Below are 26,690 nucleotides of genomic sequence, written 5' to 3' on the forward strand. Positions count from 1 at the left end.
CCACCTCTGCTAAAGGGCTTAAAATGCTTCGGTGAGTAGTCTGATATTCGTAAATATACACTTCAACTATTTCTCAAAGAATGATTAACCAGCTCCATCAGAATTGGAACTTGTGCAATCAAGGAGAAAAAGAGCTGGCAAGAGAAATTTATTGAAAAAATTTTTACCAGTATTACAGATGACTTCTTGCCACCTTTTTTTTTTTTTTTTCCTAAGAGTTAGAGGAGAAGGAAAGGAAGAAGAATCATTACACAATAATGAATTAAGAAAACTAATTGTGGAAAATTACAAACTCCTTTCACCTCACAAGGTAGCTTTCAAACAAACACGACAGGGTGTTTGCAGAACCTAAAGACACAGAGAGTATTGAAAAAGAGCGGAAAGCAGGAGTGTAACCTTCACTAACTTCTTTCAGAGAGTGGAGAGGCCTGACAGTGTACGGGCATGATTATCTCTGGTAGCCCATTCTGGACTAACGATTTTGTGAACCTATAATTTAGAGAGTCCATAATGTCATATGTTCACCTTACTTATCTCCCTAACCCACTGAGTATTAATTCTCCCAGGCAGGGGACTAGCTTTTCAGGCCACATGTAAGTCTTGATCAGCTTTAGCTTGAGGATTTGGGGGTGGGGAGGGATGATGGAGAGAAATAAGGTTAAGGTTAGCCTTCAAATGGAAGAAACGGGAATATAAAATCCTCGTCTGTGCTGATCATGCTTCTCAAGAAAGGCTGAAATTCAGGCCCAGTGAACACACTTGTGGCCTTAACATCTCTCAGAATGAAAGGATTTTCTTCCTTCACAATACCTTTATCAAATTCCAACTATTTTCTACATTTCTTCCTTATACAACCCAGGCGCACGGGTTGAAATAATTTTCCTTAAGAAATCCAGGAAGCTCTGGCCTGGCCCTCCCTCTAGAAAGGAAAGTCCAAGTAAAGAGGGATGCCACACCCGGGGAAGGGAGAGAGGATGTGACGACACCTCCAGGAATGCAGGGCCCACACAGGTGCACTGGCACCCACGAACTTCCTTTTTAAGAGGTCCTGATAAATCAGTACCGATAACAGGAGTAAAACTCAACCACCCAACACACACTCACACAGAGCTGGAGTGCTGCTCCCAGGGTGTGGCCTTGCCAATCAGGGAGAGAAGGAGGAGACCTAAGAACGGAGCTCTCTAAAGGTGGTGACATGGTTTCTAGTCCAGCCATGATCAGAGTGTGGTCTCTGGGAGTCCCTGAGACCCCTTTACGGGGGTCTTTGCAAGGCCAAAAGTGCTTTCACAAAACTAAGATGTCATTTGTTCTCATCATTCCCATTGTCTCACGAGTATACAATGGAGTTTTCCAGAAGGGACAAGACGTGATGACATCATCACTCTGATGACTGTTGGAATGCATGCTTGTGTATTCCCATGTTTTGGACACATCCGTTTTAATTCTAAGATAAATATTGAAAGACATAACACATAAAGTACTTTGGGGTCCTCCATGTTTTTTAATAGTGTAAAGGGGTCTTGAAAACAAAAAAGTTGGGAACTGCTGTGCTAGTCCAAACAGGGGAGTTACAGGCCCTGACATGCATTTTATTTCCGGCTGAACTTGAGTCACCTCCTATGTGCTTTCAAACAGGGGGTGGAGGCAGCTTGCTTATTTATTATACAGCTTGGATTGGTGTCCTTTCCACCTGTGCTGCCACAGGTGGCCAGAAAAACCTTAAATCCCCCCACAAAACGTCTGGTGACCTGAATCCTCCAGGGGGAAAAAAAATGAGCTTCTCGCCTTTGAACCCAGGTGGGGCAAAGAGCCTGCAGAAGGGACACCCTCAGTGGCAGCACCCAGCAAAGACCCATCTGAGTACCCGCTGGGAGTAGGGTTCTGTGCTACTCAATGCCAGCAAAGCACAAGCGGTCCCTGCGCCTTCGGGAGCTTTCATTCTAGGCCGGTGGCAGATTACTCACAAAACTCAGATGCACACAAAAATAGGAAACCTGGAACTTGTCACAAGTGCTGGGAAACAGGGGTACAAGTGTTAGGAGGCCTCCGAGGTGGGCAGGGAGATGAGGGGAGGAAGGTACCCTAACCACTCTTCTTGCCAAATCTCAGGTTGGACCTTCCCCTCCACCTCCATTCCCCCGCCCCCTTCCTGGCTTGCAGGTTTCAACAGCTCTTGGATTCCCAGGTCCCACAGGGAGCCCTTGGGACCTGGGAATCTCCTCCAGCCAAAATCTTCAGTCTCCTCCTCGCCTCCCCATGACCAACAGGGTCTGTGTGAAAAGAGGCCGGGCTCGGGGACGTTCAGAGAGGAGGATTCAGCGTTTTGTTGCTCTGGGACACAGCTTGGTCACTCCGGGAAACGAACACAACCTAGAGGCTGTCATTTGTAGAAACAGCGAATGGCCAAAGAATGGCGGGAGGAAGGAAGAGGAAGACTTTTAAAGAAAAAAAAAAAAGCCCTGAAAGACTGGACTAAAAATCTTCAGGGAGGCTGGGCCTGCAAGGAGCCTTCCCGCGCCTCAGCCCACTTTCCTTCCCTCTCGACCTGACGGACTTAGGGCGTGCAGTCTCTTCGGAAAAAATCAAGCCAAGAGAGCCCTAAGCTTCTCCCCCAGCAACTGCTGCAGAGGCGGGAAAACTTGAATTTTGCAACCAAGAGTTGCAGCGGGACGCCTAAGCGACGATAAGGGGCGGTGGAGGGGCGTCGTTGGGGGCTGCAGCATCCCAAAGTGGAAGCGGGGAGGGGGACCGGCTGGAACCGAACAGCCCCGCGGCGCCTCGGCAACCGGCCGGGTGGCGCATCCAATCCCCTGGGCCGTGCGTGTGACTGGCGCGCGCCAAGCGGCGCGAGCCCCGGCGGCGCCGGGCAACCAGGCGCGCGCTCGCGCGTGCGCAAAAGGCCCACCCAGCCGAGCCCTTCTTCAGGTGCGCTCGCGCTTCCGGCCGGCCTCCCCGCGTGCCTTCCCGGGGCGGAAACTCCAGAACCCGCGCATGCGCCTTCTGGCTCTCCGGCTTGAAGCGGGGCGGAGGTCCATGGTTTCAGGTGATCCCGCCCCTCCCTCGTAGCGCAGGACCAATCGTGCGGTGGCAGGCGGGGTTTTGAGGAGGCAGCCCGCCCACGCACCGCGCGAGGCGTGTATCGATTGGTTGGCGCCGCGGGCGCAGGTGCGCGCTTCCTATTGGGTGTGGGCGGAGCGCGAGCGATTGCGGCAGCTTCGGGAGCTGCAGGTGAGCGCGCGCACGCGCCGCGGCTGTGGCCCGCTCGGGTGCGCGCGCGCGGGCTCGCCGGGGAGGCGGCAGAGGGAGAGGTTGCGGCGCCTGTGGCCTCCGCTCCGCCCCCTCCTCCTCCTCCAGCGCTGTCGCCGTCGCTGCCGGGGCCCGGAGGGAGGGAGCTGCTTCCCCGCCTGTCGCGCCACCAGTCCGACCCTCGGTCCCGCCGTGTGAGCAGCTGGTGGAGTGGAGCTCAGCGCGGACGCCGGAGCTGCGGCCGCCCCCTCTGCAGGTGCCTGTGAGGAGGCGCCCGGGCCGCAACCGCTTTCCGAGACCCCCAGTGGCGCACTCGCTCCCCGCGCTCCTGAGGGGCCGCCCGGCCGGAGGAGGCCGTCGCGGGGCTCGGCGTTCAGCATGAACCGCAGCCACCGGCACGGGGCGGGCAGCGGCTGCCTGGGTACCATGGAGGTGAAGAGCAAGGTGCGCGGGGCCCGGGCTGGGCGGAGCGGCGGGCCTGGGGGGCCGGGGCCTGGGAGAGGCCGGGCCAGGCTCGGAGCGCCGGGGGAGGCGACGGGCCGAGCTGCCCCGGGGTCTGGACGGTGCGGGCGGGAGACTGTGGGTAATAAACTTGCCGAGGAGGGGGCGGCGGGGGTCAGGGGGCGCTAGTGTCCGCCCCTGGCCCGGGCAGGAAGAAGACCTAGTCTAGCATTTAATCTCATTCCGTAAATCTCATTCCCGTGTTCACGGACGGGAGTAGGGGCCAGGGTATATCCGAGGATGGCACACACTGAGTGGAATGCGAGGTGGCTCAAAAGGTGCAGGAGAATCCTGCCTGCTGGGCTGTGAGTAAAGGGCTCTGGACCACCCCGTTGTTCCCACTTTCTGTGGTTCAGGGACGCATCGAGTGGCGAAGGAGAGAGCCCAATGAACTAAACAGCCCTTTAAAAGTTCGCTTTGCTTCCTGCTGGCGCTCTTTCTAGCACTAACTTTGGTATGCATTTAATCTGTAAAATTAGCACTATCACCTTACGTTGGAGTAGCACTTTACAGTTTGAGTCTAGATGCTCTTTTCATTCCATCCTGCTACCTACTCACATCAAGTGCTTTTCCCCTGGACCAACGGTATGCCAGTCTGCTGATAATTACTTCGGTATTCACTGAATTTCCAAATCTCAAGGCTTGGTGAGCAGGGTAGTCTGTAGGGAGGGATTAGTTAGGGAATGCCCTCCAAAGGGGATTTTGAGCTGGAATTTGAAGGTGATCGGCAGCCAAGGGAACATTTTCAGCAAGCGTTTCTTGAGTTGAAGAGTTAAAAGGAGCTTAGATAATCTAGTCCGATTCTCTGAGAAGACTGAGGCTGAGAAAGGTTATGACTTCCCCAAGCTGTTTTTTTGCAAAGCCTTCATGCCTTTTTAATAACATTTAGGCATTGCAGAATACAAAACAGGACACTGGCTGGGCCCTGAGAACATTTAAAATAGAATTGAGAAGGCCAAAACACAGAAAAGGAGAAAATTGAAAGTATATCAATTTCACAAAAAAAAAAGTAATGGAGCATCATAGATTGTAAGATTACTAAGGAATATGTAAAATCAAGGAGTGATTTGAGTGAGGTACAGTGGAGTAAGGAAAGCTTCCTAGAGCCTCTGGGTAGAATAGTTTTATTGTCTAGGGTTGATAAACAAAGTTCTGTAAGTTTCTGTAACTCAAAATCACATCGAGAAAATCGACATTCGTTTGTAACATCATTAAAAATGTGTTTGAGGCTGGACGCGGTGGCTCACGCCTGTAACCCCAGCACTTTGGGAGGCCGAGGCGGGTGGATCACCTGAGGTCAGGAGTGCCAGACCAGCCTGGCCAACATGGTGAAACCCCATCGCTACTAAAAATACAAAAAATTTTTAGCCAGCCGTGATGGCACGTGCCTGTAATCCCAGCTACTTGAGAGGCTGAGGCAGGAGAATCGCTTGAACCCGGGAGATGGAGGTTGCAGTGAGCCAAGTTTGCACCATTGCAATCCAGCCTGGGCAACAAGAGCAAAACTCCATCTCAAAAAAAAAAAAAAAAAAACAAAAAACGGTTTGGCACTGAACTCATATGAGGATTGGCACTAGTTTCAGAATTAGTAAGAATAGAAGTGTAGTTATAGCAATTTAAGGAATGTACATGTCCATGTGTCCTCTGTGCACAGCATAGCAAATTGAAGTGACTTGCTTGAGCTATAGCGTTAAGATGACCCAAAATATATAGCAGAGCTTTTCCTCTAGCGGTATGGTGGCAGTAGTGGTTCCATGCCCAGTGGTTGAACCTTCTTATGGCATTTCTGTTGTAAGTGTAGTTTGGATTTGTGGGCGTTGAGGTTATGGAAAGAAAAACACTTGTGATATTGCATAATCTTAAAATTTTAAGTTTATAGCCCTAATCTTGGTAGCAAGTCTTTAATTTTTTTCCATAGGAAAACATGAGTAGGAATTCTAAGTATACTGATAAATACAATCAAATAGTAATTTATCTCTAGTACTAAGAAATCTTGAGTGCTTTAAAACTGGAATTTCAGGCTTTTTGCCTTTCTCTTGTCAACTGATTTGTGAATCTTTCACTTACTTCTGTCTAAACTACATGTTGTGTATTTGAACTGCCATACTGCACTTTCAGCGAACTGTGTCTTTTAAATAGAATCATACACTGATTCTAGGAACATGTGCTGAATGGAGTCGGTCCCACTATTCTAGCTGTTGACAAATAGGCAAGGTATAGGTAGTGAGTGTTTCTAGTATGTCTGTGACACCTTATATGTTTCAAATATATATTGCTGATACATTTATTTTCAGTAGATTGAAACATTTGTCACCTTAACCATTTAAAAAATATTTGGAAGGGTTTTTGAAACAGTATTTTCTTTGACATTGCTTTAGTGATATCACAGCTTTTTACAAAACTGATTGCTAAGAGTTTATAACCAAAACTAGGTAGTGTGCAGGTCCCTTTTTTTTTTTGAGACAGGATCTTGCTCGGTCACCGGGGCTGGAGTACAATGGCACGATCACGGCTCACTGCAGCCTCAACCTCCTGAGCTCAAGCGATTCTCTGATTTCAGCCTCCTGAGTAGCAAGACTACAGGCGTGCACCACTACACCCAGCTTATTTTTATTTATTTATTTATTTATTTATTTTGTAGAGACGGGGTCTCTCCATGTTGCCCAGTCTGATCTTGAACACCTGAGCTCTAGTGATCCGCCTGTCTCCACCTCTCAAAGTACTGGGACTACAGGCGTGAGCCACTGCACCTAGCCGGTCTATTTTTCTTTTACTATTTTTAATTTTTTAAATCTTTTTAGAGACAGGGTTTTGCCATGTTGGTCATGCTGGTCTCTAACTCCTGAGCTCAAGTGATATGCCCACCTAGGCCTCCCAAAATGTTTGGATTACAGGCGTTAGCCACCACGCTGGGTTCTGGTCCATTTTTAGGATCTCTTTTTCCTCATATAAAGCAGTAGTGTTGGCCAGGCGTGGTGGCTCACACCTGTAATCCTAGCACTTTGGGAGGGCAAGGCGGGCCGATCACCTGAGGTCAGGAGTTCAAGACCAGCCTGGCCAACACGGTGAAACCCTGTATCTACTAAAAATATAAAAATTAACCGGGCGTGGTGGCGCATGCCTGTAATCCCAGCTACTCCCGAGGCTGAGGCAGGAGAATCACTTGAACCTGGGAGGCGGAGGTTGCAGTGAGCTGAGATTGCACCACTGCACTCCAGCCTGGGTGACAGAGGGAGACTCTGTCTCAAAAAAATAAATGCAATAAAGCAGTAGTGTCAACATTATTATCTTCACACGTGGAAGGGAAAAATAATAATGATAGTAAAAGAATGGAGAATGTAAATATACCTATAGTTCAATTTGTGGTACCAGCTAGTATGTGACTTTTCTTTGGTAACCGATTTATCTTCCTAATTGTATCTCTAGTGTTGGGAAGATTCTTAATCAATAATCATGATGCTGTCCTTTAATAACCCTGGAACAGTCTTTGAGTCATAAAATTTCCTAATTATTATTCATAGGCAAATAGATTATGAAAATTAAGTTTGCATTTCTAGAATGTACCAACAGACACTGGGGGAAGGGAGTCCATACACATTCTGGATGGCTAGGGCAAACTAGGCTATGAAACAGTTGTAAATGGTTCACAAGTGAAGAATTGCTGATTGAATCTTAATTTTGTCTCAGTGTTTTTGTTCATGTAAAAAGTTCTCTTAATCCTATTGTTGTGTTGCAAGAAGCATAACAATTTCTCTTGGGTTTTTTTTCCCATGCCAACATTGGCAAAAGTGCACATATACCATGAAGCCATACAATTTTTTATTGTTTTTATCATAACAGTTAGGCAAGAGAAAATCTTGAGCGAAGAAATTTCATCCAAAAGCTTTAACAAAAACATTGAAGCCCTAAAATGTTAAATGATCAGATGTTATTCCCATTCATACATCAGGGGAAGTGATAAACCCTGTGGATGAATCAGCAAGCACTAGCAACTTCATATTGTGATACCAGAATAAAGAAAATGGAGGAGAAACTGTGACTTTTGATAACATCATGAGACTAACTGATATGAAGGGTGTTCCCTGAGTTTTTATTTACTTTGAAAGATGAAGGTGTGACTAAACTTTTTGAGAGCCTTAGGTATGAGTCACCTTATTTTCTTGACAGATGTTAGTGTTTATGTTTCAGGAATGTGTTTTGGGAACTATTTTAATTTTTTGTTAGAGGTAAGAGGTGTTTTTAGTGAGTTTTGATTTTAAAACCACTGAGGAGTATGGGTGTAAGAAGGGCAGATGAACTTTAGATAGAGCAAAACCAGTGAATCCAGATGTCCCATGGGGCCTTTGGGAAAATGAAGTGACATATTTGTAAACTCAAATTATTATGGTAGGGGCTTTCTCTACATGATGCTTAAGGCTGTCCCAACAGTATTTCTCTTCTCTTTTTTTCTCTGGGACATAATATTTTTACATTAGTATTTCTTGCTAGTAATAGATATGTGGAGGAAATATGAGTTCAGTGGTTAAACACATTTGGCAAACGTTGGTTTAAATATTTTTAAAAATCAACATAGGGCTTAAATGAGCCTTTAAAGTGCTGGTCTCCACAGTGATTCCCAAGAGCATGATTATGTAGCATTTCTCAAACTTATATGACTGGGACACTTTTTGAGGAAGGCTGATTAACTTTTCTTAGGTTTCCACGTTTGAGGAAATGCCACGCTATTCCCACAGTGTTATAAATCCTGTTTATTATGGACTAGATGAAGCCAGTCCTTGGTGTTTTGGGTTTTTTTTTTTTCTTTTTTGAGACGGAGTCTTGCTCTGTCGCCCAGGCTGGAGTACAGTGGCGCGATCTCGGCTCACTGCAACCTCTGCCTCCCAGATTCAAGAGAGTCTCCTGCCTCAGCCTCCTGAGTAGTTGGGACTACAGGCATGTGCCACCACACCTGGCTAATTTTTGTATTTGTAGTAGAGACAGGTTTTGCCATGTTGGCTAGGCTGGTTTCGAACTCCTGACCTTGTGATCCTCCTACCTTAGCCTCCCAAAGTGCTGGGATTACAGATGTGAGCCATCGCCCCTGGCCTCAGTTCTTAGTGTTGAATAAGAGTCACTTTTAATTATTTGACATTGGGAAAACAGAGGTGTAGGGAAACAGACTTCAGAATCAGAACTGTGAAGGTAAGTATTGGGCATGATGGAGGCTGTCTTCCTCCCCATTCCATGCCATCTGTGTGCTCTCTTAATACCTCCCTGAAGTAATTATTCTCTTTACCCACTAATTGGTGAGCTTCTGGAGCAGGCTCGAGGCTTTCAATCTCTAGGGCCTAGCACTGTGCCAAACACATAAACACTTTGTGCGTTAATTGGATAGTTATAGGACATACATTTGATGTATTACTAAAGCTCCTTTTTTTCTGCATTAACATAGGGAAGATCATACCTTAATGCCACATAGCTCACAGTTCTTTTTGTATATTTTGCTGTTGATTCTTACCACATCCCATGAAATCCTAGTTCCATTTATGGGGGAGGACACTTAAATGCTTTCCTTTGGTCAAAATAAAGACTTGGACAAGTCTTTGGTACTCCATGATGCGAGTGAGGAGAGCATTGCCGTCAGAGTCTGGGCTCCAGACAGGGTTTGAGCTGAGTCATTATGCAGAACAGTCCGCAGTAAGGCCTAGGTACCCCAGGGATAGAGTTGAGCCTGCGTCTCTTGAAAGGAATGCTCTTCTGAGACACAGCAGTCAGGAGGCACATTCTTGTGCCTTTCTTAGGCTTTTTAAAAACCCTGATAGTAAGGTTCCTCATAATAGACAATCTTTCCTTAATTAAAAATACTTGCTCTGCTCGTTAATTTTTCTGTGGCATGCATTTTCAAATTGGGTCCTTTTTTTTTTTTTTAAGTAATATGTTTGTTATGTTTATAGTTTGGAGCTGAATTTCGTCGGTTTTCGCTGGAAAGATCAAAACCTGGAAAATTTGAGGAGTTTTATGGATTACTACAACATGTTCATAAGATCCCCAATGTTGACGTTTTGGTAGGCTATGCAGACATCCATGGAGACTTACTACCTATAAATAATGATGATAATTATCACAAAGCTGTTTCAACGGCCAATCCACTGCTTAGGATATTTATACAAAAGAAGGGTAAGTATTACTGTTTAGAAAAATTGTGTTAGAAATAGAAATGGTGTATTTTCCCCACTGAAAGGATACCCAGACTTTGCCACAAACTTAGTGAATAAACATTTTGTGTGAATCTTATTATGTTAACTAACACGTAGGTTAAAACATTTGTGATATTGTTGGTTTAATTAATATCTTTATGCTTCACTAAGTGTACTTTGGAAAATGTATATTTCTAGTTACTTTTGTGTTAACCTCTTTGGTTTTATTTTTCCTTAAGTAGAAATTGGGAATTTATTGAATATTGGGAATTTATTGAATCTTCACTTTATCAAATGGATTATTCTCCATTCAGAAAAATGTGGAAAGAGTGTGACTTTGGAATCCAAAGCATTCCTGTTTTTTGGTGGCAACCAACTTTCAAGGGCTGTATTTACCAGTTAATAAATACCAAAAACAAAGCCATTTAATCTTCCTGAGTCTCAGTGTCTGCACCTATAGAAAGATTATAATATATTGTAGAATTACTATGAGGATTAAATGAGCTAAGTGCAGTGCCCTGGCTTATAGTAAGCACCCAGTAAATTCTTTCTTTTACTTTTAGGATACTTCTTAAAGAAATTGTATAAAACTAGTTAATTATCTGGAAAATGAGGTGAGAAGTTACTATTATGGAGGGATGTAAACACTGATATTAATTAGTCTTCCAAAAAAATTGAAATCACTATTTGGCAATAATTTTCTTTCTCTCTTTTTTGTTTTGTAAAGACTGGGTCTTACTATGTTGCCCAAACTGGTCTCAAACTCCTGGTCTCCGATGATCCTCCAGTCCCTGCCTCTCAAAGCGCTGGGATTATAGGCATGAGCCACCATGCTCAGCCAAGAATTTTCAAATGTATTTTGAGTCCTAAAACTTTTTTTTTTTTTTTAACCTCGTAGCCTCTGTGTGTGTATGTATGTGTGTCTGCAGATGGGCAGGGTGGGGCTTATTATGGTATGTACCATTTATTCCTTTCTCAATTGTAAATGAAGTGGTTTGGGAAGCCAGCATGAGAGCATTGAGCCTGGTACTGGGATAAATTAAAGACTTATGGTATTTATAAGCCAACCCAGAAAATAGCTTGAGAGCAGCCAGGCATGGTGGCTCACGAGTGTAATCCCAGCACTTTGGGAGGTGGAGGTGGGCGGATCATCTGAGGTCAGGAGTTCGTGACTAGCATGGCCAACATGGTGAAACCCCATCTCTACTAAAAATACAAAAATCAGCTGGGCGTGGTGGCACATGTCTGTAATCCAGCTATTTAGGAGGCTGAGGCAGGAGAATCAGCCAGGAGGTGGAGGTTGCAGTGAGCCGAGATCGCACCACTGCACTCCAGCCTGGGCGACAGAGCAAGACTCCTCAAAAAAATTTTTTTGAAAAGAAAGTAGCTTGAGAGAATGGGTAGAGATTACCTTTGAAGGTGAAAACTATTTCTAATCAGTTGATAAGCATTAGACCACTCCCAGGGCTCTGGAATTCCACTGATTATGTATCTTTGCTTTCCTGGGTTTGGAGGAACTAAAGTCCACCAACAAAATAAACCTCCAAGGATAACCTCTGCCTATATCACTGGACTATTTTACAAAATACTTTCACACACAAATTAATGTTCCCAAAGTCTCCTGAGATGGATCTCAAAGGTAATTAACAGGGGTGCGATATAATGAGAGTATGACCTTAGGAAGATTCAGTTGGCTGTTCAGGATGAATTGGAGTGGGCAGCAGTCTTACAACAGAGAGTCAGGAGCAGGCGGTAAAGAAGTGAGGAGACTGGTCCAGAAGTAGAGGGGAAGGGTGGGGGGAGGAGAGGAGGCAGTGGCGGGAAGGTAGGAGGGGAAATACTTGGGAGTCATTGCACTCACTGTGGCTGCTTTGCAGTGGAGGAGAGTCCAGCAGAGCATACCTTGATGGTTAGAGTCTGACAGCTGGGACAGTGTCATGAACAAGCAGAGTAGATTGATTTGGAAAAGAAAATTACGAATTTTGTCTTAGGACAAATAATCTTAACCAGTCATTCAGGAGATTGGAAATGGTAGACAGAAGTTCAGGGTAGGAATCCAAAAACTAGTTAGATTTGCAAGCTTTTTGAAAAGTGATAGTTAAAATTTTGGGAGTAGACATAAAGGCCATCTGAGATGAAGACCATGGATAGAACCTTGGAAAGCTATAGAGTGCTGGAAAAGGAGGAAGAATTTAAATAATTATGGTTGAATAATAGGTCTTTCTTGTTAGCAATTGTAATTTTCATTAAAAAGTTAGTTGCTGTTTGGATGTGCATTCAAATATAGAGTGAGTTTTTAAAGTATTGCCATCTGACAGAAATTTGTTGGATTATCCCCTTTGTTAGAAAGATTATTACATTTGAGGTATACCACCACATGTTTTGTTAATGGAATTATACTCTTGCATGATTATGGAATTAATCCTAACATCTTTTAAGGGTAGTTATCTTTTATTTCCTTTTTAAGTTTTTATTTATTGGTGGTATAATTTTTATTGAGACCTTTGACGGTTTTTATTGTTGTCATAGGAATTACAACTTAGAAATATATTTCTATGTGCAAATGTTTTCTATGTATTAATAGTAGAGGTAAAATGTCCAATATAATTGATAGCCCTTAGAATTTGATTTAGAAATAGGCAATTCAACAGAAATATTTTAGATTTTAAAAATATAAATTTAATACAAATATGACTTTAGCAAAAATGAAAGTAGGTAGTCAGTTCATTCCTGTTTAAAACCCTCTGATGATTTCCCATTGCAACCAGAATAAAATCCCTTCTGATTTGGACTTCCCAACCTCGTCTTCCCTCATTCTCTCACTCCCTCATCACAGTCAGCCACACTGGCTTCCTTCCTATTCCTCAGACTTGGTGAGCTTGTTTCTTTTTTTTTTTACCTTTCTTTTTTTTTTTTTTTTTTTTTTGAGATGGAGTCTTCTCTGTCACCCAGGCTAGAGTGTAGTGGCACAATCTCGGCTCACTGCAACCTCTGCTTCCCAGGTTCAAGTGATTGTCCTGCCTCAGCCTCCTGAGTAGCTGAGACTACAGGTGTGTGCCACCATGCCTGGCTAATTTTTGTATTTTTAGTAGAGATGGGGTTTCACCATGTTGGCCAGGCTGGTCTCGAACTCCTGACCTCAGGTGATCCACCTGTCTTGGCCTCGAAGTGCTCTGGGATTACAGGTGTGAGCCACTGTACCCAGCCATGAGCTTGTTTCTGTTTCTGTGCTCTTATGCTTGGTTATTCTTAAGGACACTTAACCCTCAGCTCTTGCAACATCTGCCTCCTCCTGCTTAGCTCAGATAAGTTTGTTGGAGGAGTCTCTTCTGACTACCCTAACTAAAGCCCTCCACCTTCCCACCTTTACCACATCATCCTCTGAAGACCTGGAAGTATCTTATTTAAGAATATGTTAACTTGTTTCCTGTCTGTCTTGTTTACCATCAGGTCCCAGCATCTAAATCTGGCAGACTTAATGCATGCACTCTTTCTTTTTTTTTTGGGACGGAGTCTTGCTCTGTCCCCCAGGCTGGAGTGCAGTGGCACGATCTCGGCTCACTGCAAGCTCCACCTCCTGGGTTCACGCCATTCTCCTGCCTCAGCCTCTGAGTAGCTGGGACTGCAGGAGCCCGCCAACACGCCCGGCTAATTTTTTTTTTGTATCATTAGTAGAGACGGGATTTCACTGTGTTAGCCAGGATGGTCTCGATCTCCTGACCTCGTGATCTGCCCGCCTCGGCCTCCCAAAGTGCTGGGATTACAGGCGTGAGCCACGGCGCCTGGCTGCACTGTTTCTTTTAAGCAAAGTTGAGCAGATGCTTAACTAGAAATCTGATTTTATGTAAACCTTAATGAACATTTAATTCAAGAAACTAATATAAAGTATGACATTAAGTATAGTTACATTTTACTGCTTGATTACAGCACATTTTCTGTTCTTTGCTTTTTGATTTCAGTTAGGCATCAGTAAGGCAAAAGTTACACTTAGTATGTACTGAGTGAATTTTTTTTTTTTTTTTTTTTTTTTTTTTAAGTCTCGCTCTGTCACCCAGGCTGGAATGCAGGGGCGTGACCTCCGCTCACTGCAGCCTTTGCCTCCCGGGTTCTTGTGCCTCAGCTTCCAGAGTAGCTGGGACTACAGATGCGTGCCACCACGCCCAGCTAATTTTTGTATTTTTAGTAGAGACAGGGTTTTGCCATGTTGGCCAGGCTGGTCTCAAACTCCTGACCTCAAGTGATCCACCCACCTCGGCCTCCCAAAGTGCTGGGATTACAGGTGGGAGCCGCTGTGCCTGGCCCCAAGTGATTTATTTTATTTTATTTTTTATTTTTTGAGACAGAGTCTTACTCTGTCGCCCAGGCTGGAGTGCAGTGGTGTGATCTCGGCTTACTGCAGCCTACCTCCCGGGCTCAAGCGATTCTCCTGCCTCAGCCTCCCAAGTAGCTGGGACTACAAGCGTGTGCTACCATGCCTGGCTAATTTTTGTGTTTTTAGTAGAGACAGGGTTTCACCGTGTAGGCCAGGCTGGTCTCAAACTCCTGACCTCAGGTGATCCACCCTCCTCAGCCTCCCATAGTGCTGGGATTACAGGTGTGAGCCACCGCGCCTGGCCCCCAAGTGATTTTTGGAAAGCAAATTGCAAAACCATTTTAAAATTTAAAACTGTGATCTTTTAACATCTGATACTCTACTAAAATTTCTTTAAAGTGAAAGCTTACAATTCAATGTGTAAACTACTTTATAGTCTGAAGTTTAAGATAGTGTTGTTGGAGATCTTGAAAAATTTTTATATCTATTTATTGTTAGAAGAAAAACCCCATACTCTATTCCTAGAGCAGTTATCATGGGAGCAAAAACAAAACACAAGAAACTTGGTATCTTAAAAGTTATTTTCATGCAGAGGATCCCAATCCCCCATTCCCTGTTAAGAGTATTAGAGTTTATCCTAATTGATTCGGGAGACAGGGAAGAGAAGGTACAGAATAGACTTTTCCGCTCTCATTGTTGAGGTTATTGCTGTGCACTAAAAATTTTTTAAAAATATTTAAAGCTTGCACCTTTTAAAAATACTCAGGTCATTCCTGTCAGTTTGGAATTCAGCCAGGGAAATGTGTATTTTTAAAAGCTTCCCAGCCAGTCCTGATAATCAGCCAGGTGGAGGATCTGTTGATGTGCTACAGAACAGAGCCCCCTCTAGATCTAGTCAGAATCTCTATATTCGGACTTCTTGCTATAACACCGTCTGTTTTTGATTGACACCAGACACATACGTTTACCTCTTCGATTTATTCTAGTTTTATTAGAAACACTAGAAAGGCTTTGCTTTAAACTTGGTCTCTCATAGGGCATGCCCTCACACAGATGTGACTTTGTGGCCCAGATACTGGTAACTGGGCATCTAAATCATCTCTTAGACTTTGTGCATTGGACATTATTTTGTAGATGCCTTTTAAGGTTACATTTTTATGAATCAGGGTTTAGTTTAAAATTGTCTAAGGAATATACATTTTAGTAGTAAATTGTAAATTATAGTTTTAACAAAAGATATGGCCCAGAAATGAAAAAAATAAATTACGGCCTGTAATCCCAGCACTTTTGGAGGCCGAGGCAGGCGGATCACGAGGTCAGGAGATCGAGACCATCCTGGCTAACATGGTGAAACCCTGTCTCTACTAAAAATACAAAAAAATTAGCCGGGCTTGGTGGTGGGCGCCTGTAGTCCCAGCTACTCGGAAGCCTGAGGCAGGAGAATGGCATGAACCCAGGAGGTGGAGCTTGCAGTGAGCCGAGATCGCGCCACTGCACTCCAGTCTGGGCGACAGAGCGAGACTCCGTCTCAAAAAAAAAAAAAAAAGAAAGAAATTGTGGCGTAACATCTCAGTATGTGACACCAGTTATTCACAACAGAAACCTGGGTGTCACCTTTGACACATACCTATTTTTTAGTCAGTCAGTAAGCCTATTAAAACTGTGTTCTAGTTATTTTTCAGATTTGTCTCCCCATTTCCACATCCTCTGCTCCAGGCCAGGTGCCATCCAAATTTACTGAAGTAGCTTCTTTTTTTTTTTTTTTTTTTTTTTTCCTAAGAAGCAGTCTCGCTCTTGTTGCCCAGGCTGGAGTGCAATGGCGTGATCTCATCTCACCGCAACCTCCGCCTCCTGGGTTCAAGTGAGTCTCCTGCCTCATCCTCCCGAGTAGCTGGGATTACAGGCATGCGCCACCATGCCTGGCTAATTGTGTATTTTTAGTAGAGATGGGGTTTCTCCATGTTGGTCAGGCTGCTCGCGAACTCCCGACCTCTGGTAATCCGCCCACCTCGGCCTGCCAAAGTGCTGGGATTACAAGTGTGACCCACTGCGCTGGCTGCAGTAGCTTCTTGTCCTCCCCCTCCACGTCCTTCTCCAGCCTGCAGCCAGAGTGAACTTTGTAGAAAAACTAAATGAGTTCACTATCACTGTCTTCCCTTAAAATCCTTGGTTTTCTTTCCTTTGCCCTTAGGCTAAAGTCTGTAAACCTTGGTACTTCCCAGGAGGCCCTGTTTGTCTGTTTGGCCCCTGGCTGCCTCTGACTCAGCTCCTGACTCCCTCCCTCCCTCCCGCTTTTCACCCTCTGTTCTAGCTGTATTGGATTTCTTTGGCCCTCCCTCTTCTGGATATTGTCGAGTCCTGTGCCTGGAACATTCTTCTTGCCTTCTACTGATTAGCCTCTGGCTGGTTTTCCTCTCAGAATCACTTCCCCGGAGAAGCCTTGCCTTACCCCTGCAAGCCAGGCCAGGTCCCCTTTACATACTTCCCCAGCGTGGTGTGCTTATAGCTCTCAGCACCTTTGTTATAATTTAATTACGGTATTTGAAATTATTTGTTAGTTGCCATCTCCTCTTTTAGATTGTAAGCACCATGAAAGTAGGCACCATACCTATTTTATTCACCAAATCTACCACAGAGCACAATTCCTGGCACATAGTCAGTGTTCGTTAAATATTTGGTGATTAATTTTTCTGTATTAGGAATGAAGGGGTCTGCAAAGTTTGAAGATTTAATTTGCTTTAAGTGATATTTAATCTTTTTAAAGTTGTCAGATCTGGCCAGGCACAGTGGCTCACGCCTGTAATCCCAGCACTTTGGGAGGCCAAGGCGGGCGGATCACCCAATGTCGGGAGTTCGCCACCAGCCTGACCAACATGGAGAAACCTCGTCTCTACTAAAAATACACAATTAGCCGGGCGTGGTGGTGGGTGCCTATAATCCCAGCTACTCGAGAGGCTGAGGCAGGAGAATCACTTGAACCCAGGAGGCGGAGGTTGCAGTGAGCCGAGATCGTGTCATTGCACTCCAGAGCAAAACGCCGTCTAAAAGAAAGTTGCCAGATCTATCTCATTTAACCATTTTATATTAGAGCAAGAGTTGGCAAACTAAGGCCTGCTGGCTGTTTTTGCATATAAAATTTTCTTGGAACAGGGTCTCACCATTGCCCAGGTTGGAGTGCAGTGGTGCCATCTTAGCTCACTTCAGCTTCAGCCTCTCAGGCTCAACTGATCCTCCCACTTCAGCTTCCCAAGTAGCTTGGATTACAGGCACAAACAAACCACCATGCCCAGCTAATTTTTAAAATTATTTTTGTAGAGACAGGGTCCTGCTATGTTACCCAGGCTGGTCTTGAACTACTAAGCTCAAGCAGTCCTCTCACCTCGGCCTCCCAAAGTGCTAGGATTACAGGCATGAGCCATCATGCCTGGCCACGTATTATTTTATGGATTGTCTGTGGCTGCTTTTACAAGAGGGATTATATGGCCTGTAATACCTAGACATTTACTGTCTGACTCTTGACAGAAAACATTTGTCAACCTCTGGATTAGAACATTTTAAAACATTATTTCATTATTTGATTTCTTCCTCTGAACTTCAAATGGGGCATAATCTTGAACTTTGTTGACAACTGTACTATAATCATTGCTGTTTTGCTATTGTATGGGGATACTGATGGAACTTATGGAGAAGTTTTTTTTTTTTTTTCTAGATTTGCTTTTTACTCACTGTAAAGCTTTTATGTCTTATATCTGCCTGCCACCCACGAGTGGATCCTTACCCTTTGCTCTGAATGTGTGGTTTATGACCCTCTATGAGCAAAGGAATGAGATTACTAGGCTTTTCAGAATTAATGTTTAAGGAGTAAGAGGTTCAGAGGGAAGCCCTGCAGGATAAGTGAAGAACAGCCACTATTTGTGTGTAAGAAAGTAAGACATCCAGTTTGACTATTTAGAGGCCTTCTAGGTGGATCCTCGTCTGTTCAGTTAGCTGAGATCATTGGCTGAAGAAAAGGCTTGGGATAAATGCGGTGCTGCTGTATCAGCCCATATCATGTACTGTTGCATAAGTGAATTTATACAAGTGGACAGTTGCTATGATCAAGTTTTCAAACTTTCCATCTCATTCTGAGTTTAATGCTCTGATAGTGTTCAGGTAGAAAGTCAACTCCAATTCCTTGTGGACATTCACCTTTACACTTTAACACCCTGAACCCTGGCTTTCTGCCAAAATATTTTCTTTCCCAGTGGCTGGAAACTGATTAGCTAGATGGGAGAACAAAGGTGGCTTTGTACTGGGGCATATTGCTTTTGAGAATTTAGCAGAGAGCATTCAAATGGAGTCTGGATGTGATGCCAAATTATGCAGATTTGGAGTTTTTTTGGTTAGGTTTCCCATGAGTAGGTATGTAGGCAACGTAATATTGTTCTCAGTTTGTATGGTCTGGAATTTCCCTTATAAATGTTATGTAGACTTTCCTTATTGATTGTTTTAAAACAGAAATGTGTATGATTTTGAGAAAACACATTACCAGAAGACTATTCTTGATAGGTTTTTTTGCCAGAAAGATTGTTGTACCAATGGATTTATATCCAAAGCCATAGTATAAATACATTTCTGTCTCTGAAGAGCCCAATGCAAATACTTATAAATGATTACAAGTGTCCCCAAGGGGAAAAAAATGCCAAAAAAATAAGGTACCCCTAACCTTATATATTTATCTGAAACTAGATTTTGAAGAGTGTTCACGGAGCATCAGAAAAGAATACTAAAGCTCCCTGTACTCTGACATAATTGATACTTGGCATTCATTATTGTGACTTGAAGATACTAGCCTAGTAAGAAAACCTGGGCTCTAGTTCTTTCTGTGTATCTTACGTTGTACCCTTAATTTATTGGTTATAAAGTGAAGATGATAATAGTTTAGCAATGAGGGGGTTCAGGATTAAGCAAGAGAATATGAATTGAAGCGCTATACAAACGCAAGATGGTGAGATTGGTGTTTTCTGTGGCAGCAGCTGAGACTAGGATTTTCAGCTATTTCTTTTGTGGAGGAGGAGGGAAGTCATTTATTTTTTGTTTGTTTTCTTTTCTTTTCTTTCTTTTTTTTTTTTTTTGCCTAGCCACTAGAAAACCAGGGAGAGGCATTATTGAAGTTGTTTTTTTTTTTAATTCATGTAAATTTCACTTTTTAGTTTATCCTCATTGTAGTTATTTTTGAAAATACTATTTTAACTTTTGTTTCTGCTGTTAGTTTCATTTTCTGTTTTACCTCTCATTCTCTGAAGAAATGTTTTGTGTATAGACTATCTTCCTTCAGCCATATAATTTAACCATATCTGGTGTTAAGTGTTCTGTTTTCCCTTTTAGTTTATTATTTAATTAGGTGGCAGTATTTAAAGATCGGAAGATTTTGCCTAAAAACAAGACTTTCTGGCATGAAGAAAATCTGCCAGGAACTGAGAAGCAGTTATGCTATCTAAATGAGGCAGGAGCTCTCCAGTTTGCCAGAGTTCTACTACTTCCTATTGTCTGTGTCACCACTACTGAGGACAAAATATCATTGCATTTTATGCATAGTTTTTCACACAGTAAAGAAAAATGTTAAAACTCTACTCTGCCTCTTTCAAAATGAAAATGAGAGATCAAGAATTCCTGCCGGGCGAGGTGGCTCACGCCTGTAATCCCAGCACTTTGGGAAGCTGAGGAAGGTGGATCACCTGAGGTCAAGAGTTTGATCAAGACCAGCCTGGCCAACATGGTGAAACCCCATCTTTACTGAAAATACAAAAATTAGCTGGGCATGGTGGCACATGCCTGTAATCCCAGCCATTTGGGAGGCTAATGCAGGAGAATCGCTTGAACCTGAGAGGTGGAGGTTGCAGTGAGCTGAGATCATGCCTCTGCACTCCAGCCAGGACGGCAGAGCGAGACTCCATCTCAAACAATAGCAACAGAAAACTGAGGGAGAGTGTTATTTGCAGAATACCAAATTCCTGTTTGTTTGATATGCACCAGCATCAATTACATTATCTGCCCACTCAGCCTCTGATACTGGTATATGATTTTACTCTCTTGATTTACCTTGAGAATCAAATATCCCATTTCAGGTCTTTGAGTTGAATATGATAAACATGCAAATTGCAGGCGTGTGTTTGTTTTGTCACCCAGGCTGGAGTGCAGTGATCATAGTGCGCTGCAGACCTGAATCCTGGAGTGAAGCCATCCTCCCATCTCAGCCTCTCAAGTAGCTGGGACTACAGGTAGACGCTACCACACCTGGCTAATTTTTTTTTTACTTTTCGTAAAGACAGGGTCTCACGCTCTTGCCCAGGCTGGGCTCAAGTGATCCACCCACCATGGCCTCCCAGAAAAGCACTGGGATTATAGGCGTGAGGCACCGCACCGAACCACGTTACAAGTTTTTTAAACAAGTGAAGGAGAAATGTATTTTAAGTAGCTGGTTTAAAATGATGTTTTAAGGCCAGACACAGTAGCTCTCACCTGTACTCCTAGCACATTGAGAGGCTGAGGTGGGAGGATCTCCTGAGGCCAGGAGTTCAAAACCAGCCTGGGCAACATAGCAAGACCCTATTCAAAAAAAAGTAAAAATACATATATATTTAATGATGTTTAAGAATATGTAAGATCTGGCCAGGTGCAGTGGCTCACACCTATAATTCCAGCACTTTGGGAGGCCAAGGCGGGTGGATCATGAGGTCAGGAGATCGAGACCATTCTGGTTAACACGGTGAAACCCCATCTGTAGTAAAAATACAAAAAAAAATTAGCCAGGTGTGGTGGCACACACTTGTAGTCCCAGCTATTCAGGAGGATGAGGCAGGAGAATTGCTTGAACCTAGGAGGTGGAGGTTGCTGTGAGCCGAGGTCACGCCACTACACTCCAGCCTGGGCAACAGAGCGAGACTCCATCTCAAAAAAAAAAAAAAAAAGAATATGTAAGATCTATCATAGTTTCATTTGCCATATTTAATGTTTAATAGTGAATGAGCTCTATCAAATTTAACTTCAACATTGGTTTATTTTGTGATGTGTATTTGAGATGGCCACCTAGTGGTTTTTTCTGGTATAGCATTTTACTACTGTACTAGATTATGATCTGATTAGAATAAGCTTATTAGCTGGTTTGTTTATATACCAAATATATTTTGAGTTATCCTTTCTGTACAGATTCAGCTGCAAGTGAATAGATATTTTTACAGCATTTCTATAATTATTTTGTTTTATTTTTAAACAGAAGAAGCAGACTACAGTGCCTTTGGTACAGATACACTAATAAAGAAGAAGAATGTTTTAACCAACGTATTGCGTCCTGACAACCATAGAAAAAAGCCACATATAGTCATTAGTATGCCCCAAGACTTTAGACCTGTGTCTTCTATTATAGACGTGGATATTCTCCCAGAAACGCATCGTAGGGTACGTCTTTACAAATACGGCACGGAGAAACCCCTAGGATTCTACATCCGGGATGGCTCCAGTGTCAGGGTAACACCACATGGCTTAGAAAAGGTTCCAGGGATCTTTATATCCAGGCTTGTCCCAGGAGGTCTGGCTCAAAGTACAGGACTATTAGCTGTTAATGATGAAGTTTTAGAAGTTAATGGCATAGAAGTTTCAGGGAAGAGCCTTGATCAAGTAACAGACATGATGATTGCAAATAGCCGTAACCTCATCATAACAGTGAGACCGGCAAACCAGAGGAATAATGTTGTGAGGAACAGTCGGACTTCTGGCAGTTCTGGCCAGTCTACTGATAACAGCCTTCTTGGCTACCCACAGCAGATTGAACCAAGCTTTGAGCCAGAGGATGAAGACAGCGAAGAAGATGACATTATCATTGAAGACAATGGAGTGCCACAGCAGATTCCAAAAGCTGTTCCTAATACTGAGAGCCTGGAGTCATTAACACAGATAGAGCTAAGCTTTGAGTCTGGACAGAATGGCTTTATTCCCTCTAATGAAGTGAGCTTAGCAGCCATAGCAAGCAGCTCAAACACGGAATTTGAAACACATGCTCCAGATCAAAAACTCTTAGAAGAAGATGGAACAATCATAACATTATGAAACCGTTGTTTGAATGTTTTCAGAGAGAGGATGCCATGAGGACTTGTACATTTGGCTAGTTTAAAAGCATATATACCTCTGACCAGTGACGTGGAATAGGCATGAGATGAGTAGCGTTGCAAGCTTACAATATTAATGTAGTAGTTTGATAATTGTTAATATAAACTTTGGTGGATCAGAGGTGAATTTAAGTCCAAAACAAAGGGGCCTTTGCTGATGAAGTTATGTGCTTTTGGTGTTTTGTCTGTGGAGAATCAGATGTTAAAGCACATTCTTGGAACTATGTGAGAAGACTAGATCATTTCTGTTGGAAGTGGTTGCATATTTAACCTGCTGTGCAGAGCCCAGTTAATTTTTCCTTTAACTGTATTTTTAAAATTCTAATGTGAAGTCTGATTCTCTCTTTTGGTACATTGGGGACCTCAGCTCTTAAAGGTCTTATGTTCCCAATATTTTATTTTGATTTTTTTTTTTTTTTTTTTTTTTTAGTGACTGGGTCTCACTCTGTTGCCCACACTGGGGTGCAGTGGCATGATCACAGCTCTCTGCAGCCTCAGTCCCCTGGGCTCAAGCAGTCCTCCCACCTCAGCCTTCTGAGTAGCTGGGACCATAGGCACGTACCACCATACCTGTCTACTTTTTGTATTTTTTGTAGAGACAGGGTTTCGCCGTGTTGCCCAAGTTGGTCTTGAACTCCTGGGCTTAAGCAGTCCTGCCTAGGCTTCCCGAAGTGCTAGGATTACAGCCACCATGCTCAGCCTATTTTGATTTTTGTTTTTTTAATGTTCCTTTCTAATAAATTGTAACAAATGATGTTCTCAAGTGCATTTCCAGTTTCGTTTTTTGTTTTTTGTTTTTTTTGAGATGGAGTCTCGCTGTATCGCCCAGGCTGGAGTGCAGTGGCGCGATCTTGGCTCACTGCAAGCTCTGCCTTCCGGGTTCACACCATTCTCCCGCCTCAGCCTCCTGAGTAGCTGGGACTACAGGCGCCCGCCACCACGCGCGGCTAATTTTTAGTATTTTTAGTAGAGACGGGGTTTCACCTTGTTAGCCAGGAAGGTCTCGATCTCCTGACCTCCTGATCCACCTGCCTCGGCCTCCCAAAGTGCTGGGATTACAGGCATGAGCCACTGTCCCCGGTTGTGCATTGCCAGTTTCTAAGAATCAAACCACTTGGCTGTTTTTAGGAGTTGCTTCCCATGTTACAAAGCTCAGGAAGCTTTTTTTTTTTTTTTTTTTTTTTTTTGGAGACAGAGTCTCTGTCACCCAGGCTGGAGTGCAGTGGTGCGATCTCAGCTCCTGGGTTCAAGCAATTCTCCTGCCTCAGCCTTCTGAGTAGCTGAGATTACAGGTGTGCGCCAACATGTCTGGCTTATTTTTTTGTATTTTTAGTAGAGATGGAGTTTCACCATGTTGGTCAGGTGGGTCTCAAACTCCTGACCTCAAATGATCCGTCCATCGCCTCCCAAAGTGCTGGATTGCAGGCATGAGCGCCCAGCCAGGAAGGCATCTTTTCTTGAGTTATGAAACTTTGCAACAGTTGTTCAAATTGTTGTTTGTCCTTCCTATAACTTTCATATTTGCAAATTCTGTATGGCTATATAATTTATGTTTTAAAAGGCAATTCTCTTGACTTTGGAAATATGGAAGTCTCTCCTTTAACCTATTCTTGTTCCCATTCCCAGTCTCATTTGAAATCATTCCTTTTGTTGTTAGTGTGTGTATTTTTGTTGGTATGCTTTTAATGCATCCAAGTATGCATCATTTTGGATAAAAAATACATCCAAATTAAGATGTTTTAACACATAGGACAAACTTGTGCACTTTTTATGCCAAAAAAAAAAAAAAATTGGGTTTTCCTTCATGAGATTTCTGGAAACACTGCTTACACTTTATGAAAACTACATAGTATTCACCTGTGACAGGTAGAGTTTATCACTATTAATTTTATGAGGCTATTTATTACTTTCCAGTGCATCCACTTAGAACAAGCTAAGAGTAAGGCTGCTAACTTTAATTCCTTGCCTGATTTTATTGTACAATGTGCACAAGCACAACTGTATGCTTGTATATAGAAACTAAAAATACTATGAAGTACATAAGTTCCCTATGGCTTATGGAGAGTTATTTATTAATTAAGTTTATGATAGGGCTAGTATGAATACCTTTTTAACAATTGTGTGCTATTAAAACAATGAAGATTCAAATGACTCCGTTTTGAAGGATGTTTTCTCTATATGGTAAAATATATATGAAGAAGTCTTGATTACATGAAGATCACTTGACTCAGAATACTTCAATGTATTTTGTTCACATTACCACTAAGCATATTATCAGTAAACTATTCACTGACTGCACATTATGTAATACGACGTACTTTATGTTGAATTCACTGAAGTTCTTCCATTTATATACTATTTTTAATGGCATTCCGGCTTTAACATTCTGTGAGTCTTATAAATTTGACTCTTGAATGGCAAAATAATGTTAGTATGTAGAAGGTTAACTTTCATTTATAATATAAGTGGTGCAGGGGTTCAACATTTTAAGTAAAAATATTTTTACACACTACCTCTCTTTTTTTTTTAAAGTTTTAACATCAGAACTTTTGGGGGAAAAACTACTTCAGGGCTTGACTTTTTGTACAAATTTTAACTGTAAAATACAGATTTATCTTGTACACATTCATGGAAATGGAAATCAAAGCTGCTAGTGCTTTTTATTTTAATTATCCTGTTAAGGGTATCTGTCAATGGTATTTTCAACTAGATCTCTGTTTCTTAAATTATTGGTGAAATAATTGATTACTAGACATATTGTAAAACCAATAGATCCTGGTTATACGATAAAATATCAGCTCATTGGTAGGCTGAATCAGTTATTTCAAGTGCACCTTATTAACAAAAGTATCAGTGGATGCAACATAAAATTTTATAGTACTAAACGTCAAGCCTAACTGTGAATTTTGTTCTGTATCTTAAGTAAATTTATGATAATGTTCTCGAGCTATCAACAAAATATATGTACTTTTGTGAGCTATGAATTTTCTAATTAAATTTTACATGCTATAACATGATTTTTACATGAATGATACTTTGTTTATAACTATCAAATGTCAGTATTTTACTACAATTTTATTATAAAGTGTACATTATCACTAAATGAATCTTGATTTTAAAAATCAAATTAGCTTTAGTTGTATATTATTTTTTACAAATAAAGATAGACTTGTATAAAGGCTACTTTCTTGTTTGAAATTATATGAAAAGTTGCCCACAAATACCAGGTGCCCATTATATCAAATAGGTAGGGAGAAAACCCCTGAGTTTTAACAAAATCCTTGCTTCCTTAACTTTTAATTGTTAAAAGATGGACCCCGAATTGTATGTGCACTTTCTGCAACTGTGTATGACCATATGGCTGTGGGCTGGAAGGTAACTTTTAAAAGGTAGTTAATTATGATAGTGTGAAAGGTTATGCAAGCCATTCACCCAAAGTTATCTTTAAGATTATTTGAAACTAGTTTGTAATGTGACAGCTTATCTTCTGAAGTTCAAATTCACTTAGTTATACTTATTAATATTACCATCTGTCTAGTGTGGCCTGTGTGGATTGAATTCAGTTTATGCTGAAAAACTTAAAAGCTCTGAGAAAAAGGCCAGGCATGGTGGCTCATGCCTGTAATCCCAGCACTTTGGGAGTCTGAAGCAGGCGGATCACGAGGTCAGGAGTTGGAGACCAGCCAGGCCAACATAGTGAAACCCTGTCTCTACTAAAAATAAAAACAAAATTAGCTGAGCATGGTGGCGCATGCCTGTAGTCCCAGCTACTTGGGAGGCTGAGGCAGGAGAATCGCTTGAACCCGGGAGGTGAGGGTTTCGGTGAGCTGAGATCACGCCACTGCACTCCAGCCTGGGCAACAGGGTGAGACTTATCTCAAAAAAAAGAAAAAAAAAGGTCTGAGAAAAAGAACAACCCTTCCTGAGCCATTTCTAATTCCAAATTAGCCACCCTGTCATTGGCTTAGTTGGTCATTGCACTAACTCTTCTGCCAACAAGTTTAGAGGACAATAGGACAATCCTAATTACTTCCCGCCAAGTTAAAAACACTAAAAATCCCCTGAGTATAAATGGAACATTGTGCACACAGAACTCTTCACACCTTTGATTGAGTTGCATTCAGTACCCGATACTCATCTCTGGGTTTTGGGTCCATGAAACAATGGTGCAGAATTAAAACATCCCTTTCATTCCCAAAAAATGACCCCAATGCAATTTGCATCTTTTTTTTTTTTTTTTTTTTTTTTTGAGATGGAGTCTCGCTCTCTTGCCCAGGCTGGAGTGCAGTGGCACTATCTCGGCTCACTGCA

At 42.7% G+C, this 26,690-nt stretch overlaps 1 protein-coding gene across 1 annotated transcript; it reads left to right on the forward strand.

Annotated features, from left to right (window-relative positions):
• Nucleotides 1-216: 216 nt before the first annotated feature.
• Nucleotides 217-25,562, forward strand: PARD6B (par-6 family cell polarity regulator beta). The gene is made up of 3 exons (XM_054466691.2): nucleotides 217-3,690; nucleotides 9,681-9,903; nucleotides 21,491-25,562. Exons 1-3 carry the CDS (start codon nucleotides 3,625-3,627, stop codon nucleotides 22,318-22,320), a joined length of 1,119 nt encoding a protein of 372 aa, XP_054322666.1. The 5' UTR covers nucleotides 217-3,624; the 3' UTR covers nucleotides 22,321-25,562.
• Nucleotides 25,563-26,690: the final 1,128 nt, after the last annotated feature.

The sequence above is a fragment of the Pongo pygmaeus genome, chromosome 21 (genome assembly GCF_028885625.2).
Source record: "Pongo pygmaeus isolate AG05252 chromosome 21, NHGRI_mPonPyg2-v2.0_pri, whole genome shotgun sequence".
NCBI lineage: Eukaryota > Metazoa > Chordata > Mammalia > Primates > Hominidae > Pongo > Pongo pygmaeus.